Source organism: Lucilia cuprina, chromosome 5 (genome assembly GCF_022045245.1).
Source record: "Lucilia cuprina isolate Lc7/37 chromosome 5, ASM2204524v1, whole genome shotgun sequence".
Taxonomy (NCBI): domain Eukaryota; kingdom Metazoa; phylum Arthropoda; class Insecta; order Diptera; family Calliphoridae; genus Lucilia; species Lucilia cuprina.
The window spans coordinates 63,265,717-63,278,164 of NC_060953.1; the positions used below are offsets into that span (position 1 = coordinate 63,265,717).

Here is a 12,448-nt window from a genome sequence, read left to right on the forward strand (position 1 = left end):
CAGGGACACACTGTGATAATTCTGATATGAACTCTGAACATGTCAGATCAAGAAACAAAAATTCAATGGTATCGTATGTATATGATACCTTTCATCCATCATCATTCAACCCTGCACACATCTCATTCATACGACACATTTATTAGGTAGGCGGGTGGGTTAAGGCCCGCCGATCCTCACATTCATCCCGTACCATATACAATTAATACCAACTCATTTCCACCGCTTAGTCCCACAGCCACTCCTTTGTAGGGTATGTATTGTTTTCGGCAACAGTACCGAACTTATCCCGAAATATTGACTTTATCATGCAGCAGTCTTTTAACCGCCACTTACTCTCCCCGCGAATTTGGATTTAAACCACAGCCACTACGTGGATTCCGAAGGAACCTCAACCAACCATATTATGTACCATATTATGCTCTGGTCTGACCTCTGTCAATCTATGCAAGGACTAACAATACACTGTAACCAATTTTTCAGTCCCGGCCAGACAGGAGGTATTGGCCACCTCTTTATACCCCGGGATTGCAAGAACACCAAGGCGGAGGCTTCAACAAGGTAACATGCCCCAGGGGGGCTTCATCCTAGAATGTAAAATGTCAATTCATACAATTTAAAGAAAGACCACATACTTTTGCCAATGTATTCACTTGTCTAGTGGAAGGTAGAATCCAGAGAACAAAAATTTCAAGATTTAAAGTCTAAATATTCTCGAGCGTTAATTTCTGCTAAAACGGTGATTTAATGAAGAAGAAAGAATCTTTCTATTTGTTAGCTTTATACTCAAAAGCCCCGACTAAGATATGTTCGTACACGACTATCTTATTATCTAGACAAATCCAATTATTTGAAATATCGAATTTACAATTTCGCTTAAATAGGACGAAAATAATTTGATATGACCACTTGGACTTCACTAATTCTAACTAAATATCTAGATAAGAAAAAAGAATTTCCGCGCTGTGACCACTATGAAGACGTAGTAGCTTTCTGATAAACACATGTTTTAATTTAAACTTTTTATAGCATCAACTTAACAGCACATTAATGTTTCATAATTATTTATTAAAAGTAAATGTTTATAAAATAAAATGCAAATCAAAAACCATTCACATTAAAAGAACATTTGTATACATCTGCAAGCTTTATAAAATTTTAATTTATTTCATACAATTATTAAGTAATTTATTTTTTCGCAATAGAAAACTAATAATAATAATTCACTTTCAGTTCATTTATATAGATATCGATGTTTTCCTATTAATACACATTTTTTTTAAATAGACGTAATAAATTCATATGAAAAACTATGTATGACTAACAACCACACTGCACACTAATGTGATAAATGACAATTGTAATTGTCACTTACATGCATTGTAAGATGAAAATAAAATGACATGAACGACAACTGTCTATGGTTTTCACTTCAAACATTTGATTGATATTCGATATGGAAATTGAAAGTTCAGCATAAAAGAAAAATGAATGATGATGATAGATTATGATAGCTTAAGAGTTTACTTATAAATTATAAACCTTAACATCAATTTGGTAAAGAAATAGATGACAAAAAATTATGTCAAAAGCACTACCATAAGTAATTTGCGTAATATCCCTTACGCAAATTTTTATTTTATTGTGATGTAATGCTTTGTTATTTTTAAGGTTATTACTCCCCTTTGACATTTTGGTCTAGGTACACTTCCCAAAAGTTCGACAAGGAGTCAAGGCATACGAAATTAACACTTGCACTAATGTCTAACCACTTGGTTGTCTCTAAACGACTGCATTCAAATTGAAACCGAATACCATACATATTGGACTAGCATTATCATGCGTGAACAAACTATTGACTGTATCCTAACACAATATAATGTTAAATTTACTAATCATTTAGGTAATCGTGTCGTTAAGGGTTGCCCTAAGTGGTAGTTCGGTACTGTTCGGTTGCTGTAATGTAGCTTTAGAAAATCAAGCATAAAGTTTATCCGATTCAATTTTTACGATTATTAGCGATGAATTTATTTCGGACTCGTTATGGCAATAAACTTAATCGCCATAAGTTTCTTTGAGCAAATTTCTGGCAGAATTTATGCCAGCGTTATAACTAAAATCCCTGAGACTTTAATACTTTTCAAACGTATCTGAACTAAGATTATCTTTAAAAAAATAAAAAATGAAGTTTATCCATTTCAAATTTGACAACTATCACCTATAAATTCATTACGGATACTGGTTATGGCGATAAACTTCATTTATTCAGCGATCTAACTGTAAACCCTGAGACTTTTATACTTTCCAAACGAATCTAAGATATCTTCTATTAATGATAAAAGAAGATATCTTAGAAGTTAAGCTTTTATCTGAAATTGAAGAGATAGGACTTATAGTATATTGTCATAAAGTTGTCTTGGCGCTGTTTTAAAAATGGAGTTTTTACTGCAAAATCATTTAGAAAGGTATTTATGTAAACACTTTAAACTCCAAAATCTTAAGACCGAAAAGTCTTCTGAAATCAGACGGCACTTTGTTAAATCTTTTAAAAGATTTTCTTTAAACTGAGGCTATATACCTAACTTTTAATAGGCAACAGTAGTAAAAGAAATCAACTGGTTTAGTATTACCACTTGCAAAACATTTAAGATGATCTGACTTTGTCTTTCACACAATAAGATCTCGATACTCTTGGCTATTGGTTTTTTGATTCTTATAATTATTGGGATCCATTTATTTTAATGTATATACGATTGTATGAGCTTTCCCTCAACAGATTCCTAATCTGCAATCGCAGAAGATTTTATCGTTGTAGAATTCTTATTTATGATCAAATTTGTAAGGTTGATTCCCTTGGATAACAAAAGTGCTGAAACTACTACAGCTATTCGGGCTAAAAGTTACGCCATTATTATAGCTGTGAAACCGATAATTAAATCTCGAAAAAATGACCATTGATAGTTACCTTCTTCTCAACTCCAACATATTAAGGTTATACTCACTCACTGTCCAAAATCAGACAGAAAGTTGTAATGAGGTCCCTGAACACCTTCTGCGAGAATACTCTGATTTACGCTAAATTGTGACGTCCCAAAAAAACTAGGTCATGTTTTTCATCAAATACGAAGAAATACACCTAAGCCGCTACCGCTCCTTATCGTTTAAAAAGTTTACTGAATGAATTATTTTTCAGTGTTCAGAAACTCAGTTTCCTGAACATAATTCCTAAGAATCTCCCATCAGTGTTAGTCAAGAATGTTATTTTCGGAATAATATCACTTCCGAAATACTTAGATCTAACTTCGACAAATGCCTGGCACTAGCAAAGAAAGTGCACCAAAGTTTCACTGTCCTCTCCACATGCTCTACATTTGTCTGAATCCGCACGTCTGTGTCCACTCTGAATACGTACCATCATACTTGCTTATTTTGAGGAGATTCAAACTTTTTGCTATCAAGAGTTTTTCTCCTTCTATCAAAATTCTGCAAAATTAATTTATAACTTATTTTAAAATAGTTGTTTAATCCCAAAAACGAGCCACTCTTACTTCTCATTTTCTTATTAAAATCTTTTACAACTAATCTTAGAATTAAAATACTAAATGAGAAAAGTTGTTTCTTTTTTGTCATTGCGCCAATAACAATTTAAAATTCAGACAATAAATCAAACAGGAGCAAAGGGTCTTGGCATCTAATAATTTTAACCAACAATGGGAATATTTTTAACACTTAATGAAGAGAATAAGATTGAAAATACAAAAACAAAAAATAAAAAATAAGAAAAATTAGAAATAATATCTGTTTTGGCATTAGGCCAAAAAGCATAATTATATGAAAGAATGTTTGAGTAAGCAAAAATGGAAAAGTGTTAGTGCGGAGTAAAAGTAATTTCCTTAAGTTTAAAATGCAATAAAGTTTTTATGAAAGGTTGATTCTTAATCGAAGACTGTCAGGAAGACCAAATTCTGTTACCAGATTTAATCATGATTAGGTGATTCCACATTACAATTTCGATAAAATAAGAAAAGTTTACATATTGAGTCTAGTGTAAAGTTACTTGAAATCTACTTTTTCTCCTACCCAATACAATTTAGGACTACTCGTTTTATTTTCCAAAAATTTGTAAAACCCAAAAACAACAACAAATTAAAAAGAAATTCACAAAATAGTTCAAGTTTAGTGCGGTTTTATAAACCAATTTAAAACCAACAGAGAAATAATTGCAAAAAGATTTAATTTATGAGCCATTAAAAAAAACAATAACATAATTTTAAAATTAAAAAAAAAAATTGTCAAATATTTCACGTGTTAGTCAAGGTTCTGTCTGTCTGGCAAGATTCTATAAAAAAAATTAAAATAAAATTCTTTCACATCCCACAAATCTATTGTTAATCAATAGAAATAACAGCAGCCTGTTTATATAATTGTTAGTAATTAACATACAAAATTGTTTATAAACAAAAAATTAACAATAAATTAAAACCAGTTATTAAATAAAGAAATTTGAAAGCAAAACAAAAAGAAGATATAAACAAGATATTTACTAAAGTTGTTTTTTTTTTTTAAATAAAGTTTAAAGATTTCAAAATATTTTCGACGTATTAGAACAAATGATTAAATAATTTATTGAAATTTGTTATTTAAAAGCTAACAAAAAGAGCTTTTTGTAATAAGTTGTAAATTAGACGATAAGAACTTTAAGTTTCTCAATAAACTTTAATAGAAATTATACTATTAAATAAAAATAACGATGACGTTTATTTGGTAAATTTTAAAGCTTTAATGGTTATTAGTTTTTAAAAATACTTGAGCAGAATAACTTATAACACAAATTCAAAAAAAAAAATAATAATAAAATTTTAAATTATGTGCGCTGAGAGTAAGTAATACTTTTCTAAACCATTGAGTAGAGCCAAATCCAAATCTGGCATTCAAGCTTTAATGCCATGAAATTTGAAGCATTTTATGTGATGTTTAGCGCCAAGACAACTTTATTAATAAAATTTGTTATGCCATTAACATTCCATTAGCTTTAAAACAAAAGCTTAACATCTGACACATCATCTTTCTACTTCGAGATATCGTAATCTATATTTTGAGATTCGATTTCAGCACTACTCAAATCATTAGAAAAGTCAAAATATAATCATAGTAATGAATAGATGTTTTAAACACTTATTGAAGACTAGCAATCTAGTTAACGAGACACAGGGATTCTGTTAGTACCGGTTCACAAATGGAAATTTTAGATGAAAAGCTTTTTCTTAATTATCTTTTAAAGATTTATTGGTGTCTATACAGATAAACTTTTATTTCAACAACATATTAATTGCATTGATTTAATTTCTCTAAACATAACGCAAGAGAAATGATTGATATATCTTTCTGTGGACCTGCACTTAGCGTACTTTTATTGACTTTCTCTTAAAGTTATTCCAATCTTGGAGTGTAGGAAGAAAATCGGTATATCAAAATGCTGCAATTGTGATTTAACCAAAGCACTTATCTCTCTACGTAAATCTGTGATTTGCAGGACTTGGTCTATATTGGGAATAAATAAGATATCTTCATGGTTTATGTCGTGAATGTTGTCATAAAGAGAAATCGTAGATTGATAATATTGGTCAAAGGAATGATATAGTTAGATAGTTTGAAAGGAGGATGTATATATAAACATTAAATTAGAAGAAATACGTCTAAGTCTCTATAGGCTTGTTGTGCTCTCCTTAACCAGTGCCTCAGGTGGGAATCGAACCCACCACCTCCGGTCTACCATACTAGAACTCTAACCACTAAGTTACCGGAGGCCACAAAGGAATGATATACGTATGTAGTAGGTTCATATGCAAGTACATATGCATATATGTATAAGTCTTACGGTACTATAGTCGAATACACAGATGACAATTGGGGACTGCACTGAAACATTTTGGTGTGAGACCCATCCTTCTCTAGTACGTGATTGTTTCAACCAATGTCGAGGAATTGTTAGAAAATACCTTAGATGTTAGTAGTAGTTCTCTATCTTATCGTAAGTAATCTTTATAACAAAATTGGAATTGATAGACCCTATAGTAAATTCAGAAATTATGATTTTAAAGCCAAGACGTTTTAGTATTTTAAACGTTTAGGAAAGTAGTAATGTAAGACTTTGGATGATGAGTTTGCAGGTTCGCAAGTTCATTCTTGAACTTGTTGTGTATCAAGTACGATCGTTAGAAATTGAGAAAAACACATCCCTATTGTCTTATCTGTTTGTTGAGATATTCATTGTCATAGTATGTATTACCGAATTGAGACTACTCCCTTCACTAAACTGAGTGATTACATTCCGTTTGTCAGGTTATTCAATACGATAACATTTCCTTGTGACACTACTATTGCTTCGATTCAGCTTAATTATGTTAAAATTTGACACATAAATGTTTTTCTTTGAAGACTTTCGGGAACGACCGGTAGAGCTTTTTTTGATTTTCTGCCACCTTGATCATTAATACTTTTTAAATTGCAATACCAAATCTGTTACAATAAATGTAAGAAGGATCGAGCAAATTTCGGAGATGCAAAATCATGATCTGAGATCTAGAATTTGCAAGCTCTCGTTAAGTTTCACAACAGTAGCACCTCTAATAAGGATGTAGAATAAACTTCCCATAAATAAAATCGTAAATGTCCAGAAAAATCGGACATATTGAATCTAAATTACACTGAGGATTTTCGTAACGATCGGGCCTCAAAAGGTATAATCGACATTTTCACTGTTATAGGGTGTCATATGGTCGACCATATTTATACTTTTTCATATTGTTGTTATTATTAAACTTTTTTGTCTTTATAATTTCCACGCATGAGGTTAAATGCTTTATATAAAAAAATCATCTAAAGAAAGAATTATGTTTATAAATATAGTTAAACATGTGTTAAGTCCATATTAATGTACATACATATGTATATTCATACATATTTTATAGGTATATAAGTGCCTGTAGTTATGTACATAATGTTTTGGTATATAAAGCTAAACATTCTTTGTACAAAAAAAAATATAATATTTATATATATTTATGTATAAATAAATAATAAAAAAATCAAAATAAAAACAAAAGCAAAGAAACAATTCTCTCTCTTACAACTTACCACATTTATAGTTGTTGTTACTGTTGGCAGAATGCGTAGACCAGGGCTGCGACGCGTGTAAAGTGTAAAATCCCTTGAATGCCGCATTAACATGCGGATACTTGTGGTTGCACATACGCCCGCTGCCATTGTAGTAAGTAAATTGTTTGTTGCCTTTTGGTAGCTTTGTTTTTTGGGTTTTTGTTTATTAACTGTTGTTTTTGTTTGTTACTGGTTTTGCGGTTAACTGCTACTGCTGCTGCTACTGCAGAGTATAACGTCGACGTCAAGTGTTAGTTTAATAATGCTAATAATTTTAAGTGATGTGATGTTTGCTGTTAAACACTCTGTTGATTCATCTTTTATTTTTTTGCAACACAATTTTTATTATTAATTTTATAAATAAATTTTTGTTGGATTTTAGACTCTGGGCGCAAATAAACTGGAAAAAATTTACACATTTACCACACCTAGACTTTAGAGAATTTCTTTTTTCTTTTAGATATTAATATTACACTATTTTAGAGATTAATTTTAATATTAAATTTTATTTAAACAATTTCATTTTTTTTATAAGAATAAGATATAAACAACAATTTAACTTTTTGCTACTAATTTTACAACAAAAAAATAAATACTAACAGCAAAAACAATTCACGCACTTAATTTTTTGTTTTCTTGTTTTTCTTTTTTTTTGCTGAAGGGGAGCAGAAAGAGAGGAGATAAATTAACTTTTTGCTCTTTTGCAGCGTTTAGCTAAATTTCTTTTTTTTAGTAATAAAATTTTTTCTTAAATTTCTTTTATATCTTTGCAACACATTTTTCCAATTTTTCTATAATTTAATCTTCAAAAATTAAATAAATTTTCTTTTTATTTCACCCATGTGCGGGTGTGTGTATGTGTGTATTCAGCGTATGCGGCAATAATTCCAATAATTGAAGACTGCGAAACAAGTGTCGTCGGCCGCTTTATTTTATTTTATTTTTTTATAATTGTTGTTGTGTTTTTTTTTTTAGATAATACCGTAAATCTTACAAAAATCACAACAACAATAATAATCACTTTATATATTTTTTTTATTAATTTTGCTTAAACATACATCAATAACAACAACAAAAATAAATAACACAAAAAACAACAAACACACACGTTTTGACGTTCGATTTATCGACACCAGACAACACGAGACACGGACGAGAGTCGATGATTTGTACCAACGAACTACTAGACAAACACTAAAAATTCACACAACAATTTCTTTCAATATCGGCAGCGTTTAATAATAATTTGTTCTTTCTTAAGATTCTCCCAATTGCGTGAATTTTGTTGTTGTTTTTTTAGCTTTTTTATTTTAATAGGTTTTGTGTTTTTATTCTCACGGCGCAAGTTGTTCATTTGTGACAAAAGTAAAAGAAAAAAAACACGGGGCAACAACAACAAAAATCATACAAACAACAAGTCATAATACTACTTATTTTGACAGTCGGCCACACAATACAGCGTTGCTAAAAATAGGATGTTACAACAAAAACATTTGAATGTCAAATATGGAAAAAGCTTTAAGTTTGTAAACAGTGTTGGTTTCTTTGGCTTCACATTTAGTACTTTTTACCGAGGAAAGGTAATTAGTTTGTTTGTTAGTTGGTTAGTTAGTTAGTTAGTTAGTTAGTTAGTTAGTTCGTTAGTTAGTTAGCTAGTTATTTACTTAGTTAGTTAGTTAGTTAGTTCGTTAGTTAGCTAGTTATTTACTTAGTTACTTAGTTAGTTAGTAAGTTAGTTAGTTAGTAGTTATTTAGTTAGTTAGTTAGTTAGTTAGTTAGTTAGTTAGTTAGTTAGTTAGTAAGTTAGTTAGTTAGTTAGTTAGTTACTTATTTAGTAAGTTTTTAAGATAGATTGAACTTTCAACCCATATTTTAACGTCCTAAGTGTACCTTATACCTGTATTACCTTATCAACGAAATATACACCAAATGCAAAGAAGGAATATCATAAACAGATACAACAGTGCCCGATGGTACAACAGTTTATCCAGCATTAGCTAAGACTCAAACCTATAGCCATATTATTGCTTTTGAACTTTAGCATAACATTGTGAAATGACTTAAAGCTAAAATGTTACGTTAACAGTGGGAACAATCTTATAGATTACGGAAAGTTATATTTCAATTAATATTGCCATTTATAAGGGAAATTTTTGATGAGCTTTTTTAAAATGTTAAAAGTTTAATTTCCGTTAATTTTTTTTGTATGTTTAGTATATTTTCAATAATTTATGTGTAAAGAGGTGTTTTTGGCAGCATGGAAAAAGAAAATACTGATCAAAATAAATAATTTAACGAAACTGACAATTTTTACTAAATGTTGTATTTCCGCATGCAGTTTATATAAGACAGTAAACTGATCTAATGGTCTTTGGACTAACAAATATACATATGTATCTGTAAATGAACTTCTGCTCATAAGTTTGTTGACTATACATAAATCTAAAACCTAATTAATGTTCAAAATTTGTTAATAAACGTTTATTTAATATTTGCAAATAAGGACCATTGTGATTATAAGTTATGCATATTTAACTTAATTATAAATAATAATACATTACACATCTACAACTATGTAAACTTGCAGCTATTTTTATTATTTTTAACAAATGTTTATTTAATTTTAAATAAACAATCATTTTAATAAATCACAACTTTTAATAACTCAATTTCAATTAAAATAGACACAAAATTGTTTGTGAAAACCTAAAAACTACACATTTATTGATAAAGATAAAAAACTTTATTTTACTAGTATCATTTTATATATTTAATTAAAATTAATATGAATAAATTGAAAAAAAAAACATGTAAATAAATATAAGCCGATATTTACACAAAATAAATTTAATCATAATTATATTATTGTTTAACTATACAGAAGGATTAAATATTTGGAAAAGATCCAAAAATTAATAATGCGGATGAATAATCGTTATGACTGTGTGAAATTTTAATATTTATGAAAATGTTAAGAAACAAACAGGGACTGACAGATATATACTCAGCAAAAACTGAGCAATGACTTTAAATTGTAATTACTTACCTAACAACATATTTTTCAATGACTACTACATATGGTCTGGACTACATAATAGTAGCCTAATAAGTTCTTACTAGTAAAAACTTTAGCATTCATTAGTCAAATTGCCAGAGTAGACACAGATGCTGTATACGTAGACAGACAGACAGACAGACAGATAGATAGATAGATAGATAGATAGATAGATAGATATATAGATAGATAGATAGATAGATAGATAGATAGATAGATAGATAGATAGATAGATAGATAGATAGATAGATAGATAGATAGATAGATAGATAGATAGATAGATAGATAGATATATAGATAGATAGATAGATAGATAGATAGATAGATAGATAGATAGATAGATAGATAGATAGATAGATAGATAGATAGATAGATAGATAGATAAATAGATAGATAGATAGATAGATAGATAGATAGATAGATAGATAGATAGATAGATAGATAGATAGATAGATAGATAGATAGATAGATAGATAGATAGATAGATAGATAGATAGAAAGATAGATAGATAGATAGATAGATAGATAGATAGATAGATAGATAGATAGATAGATAGATAGATAGATAGATAGATAGATAAATAGATAGATAAATAGAGAGATAGATAGATAGATAGATAGATAGATAGATAGATAGATAGATAGATAGATAGATAGATAGATAGATAAAATAATAGATAGATAGATAGATAGATAGATAGATAGATAGATAGATAGATAGATAGATAGATAGATAGATAGATAGATAGAAAGATAGAAAGATAGATAGATAGATAGATAGATAGATAGATAGATAGATAGATAGATAGATCTCTTTTAAAGATATATAACGCACAGACCAGATCCTCTTCTTGGCAACTTTTAGCTTTGCCACCCTTTTCTCTTCACACTTTAAATAAATAAATTGTTGTTGTTATTGATTTTATAATTTATTAAAATAACTTGTTATTAAATTAACTAACATTTATATATGAAATATTATTTTTAAACAAATTTTTTTCTCGTAATATTCCTTCACCACAATGTAAAAACAATAACCAAAACCATAAACAAATTGTGTTTATAAATTAAAGAAAAAAAATTTTTCATTAAATTTATTTATTTATTTAAATATGTAATTGTAATATAAATGAACTCATCAGCATATAATATTATTATACACTCAGAATAAATTAATCACACAATAAATCTTTATATTATTATTACTTCAGATTATATATTAATTCATAAACTATTTATATAATTTTGTTCAGTGTAGTTTTTGTAATAATTTAAATAAAATTACCTGCACTTAATTATATACAAAAATTGCCAGCGCCAACCAACATGCTCATAAAAATTCAAAATATGCATATTTCAAAAATGCTTTAGGGAATATTTACACCGAACCAATACAAGTTTTTAATTATTTGTTTTATTTATAACAAAAAATATATAATTAAAAATAATTACATAAAACTGTAAATGTACATGCTTACACTCATATATACAAATATCATGGGGTTAACTTTAAACGCTCTATCCTTAAGTTATTTACAACTAAAATTAAATTGTATAAACATTTGTAAAAGTTCCGGAAAAAAATGAAAAAAAAACAAATCTCATAACATTTGTTATAGACGGGAAAAGAAATTATTTAAAATATTATTTAAAACAAAAATAAATTATGCCAAGATTGTCTGTTAACTAACGAACTGGTCGAAAATTTGCTAAAGAAAGATAATTTGGTAATTTTTTTTATACAAATATTTTTTATAGAAAATATTTATTTATTCTCTACAAAAAGAAAAATTGGTCATAAGTAAAAATATAGTCGAACGCTTTCTATAGAAGGAAAATGTAGTCGACACAATTCCTTTACATTAAGTAAATTTGGTCGAAAATAATATATAATCAGAAAATTTGCTAAAAACGTAATTTTATGTTTCCCAAAAAAAAAATGATCCAATAATTTCTTTTAAACCAAAATTTTGTGGAAACTTTTCCACAGAAAGATTAAGAGCTTTAATAAAGAAAACATTTTATTGAAAATTTTCTATTCTATTTCGTCGAAACTTCTTAATAAAAAGATAACTTGATCAAAAATTCTCTACAAAAAGTAAATTTGGTTGAAAGTTTTCTCTAGAAAGAAAATTCAGTTAATGTTTTCCCTAAAAGAGTTTGTTATAATATTTTCTATAAAAAGAAAATTTTCAAAATTTCGCCCCTATTTACTTTTTGTAGAGAATTTTTGAA

The 12,448-nt window shown here is 28.3% G+C and overlaps 1 protein-coding gene across 8 annotated transcripts in view; it reads right to left on the bottom strand.

The window, feature by feature from the left end:
* The window catches only part of LOC111681413 (calcium uniporter protein, mitochondrial), a 126,843-nt gene extending 118,296 nt beyond the window's left edge, over positions 1-8,547 (bottom strand). Inside the window, exons 1-3 of one of the 8 annotated variants that reach the window (XM_046953067.1) lie at positions 8,217-8,547; positions 7,759-7,949; positions 7,138-7,591 (exon numbers count right to left, since the gene is read on the bottom strand). In XM_046953067.1, coding sequence (XP_046809023.1) covers positions 7,138-7,266 — 129 coding nt within the window. In that variant the 5' untranslated portion in view covers positions 7,267-7,591; positions 7,759-7,949; positions 8,217-8,547. Of the gene's footprint in view, positions 1-7,137; positions 7,592-7,758 lie in introns of all 8 variants that reach the window. The other 7 variants (XM_046953065.1, XM_046953070.1, XM_046953069.1 and 4 more) reach the window with 7 other exon arrangements.
* Between the last annotated feature and the right edge of the window lie 3,901 nt (positions 8,548-12,448).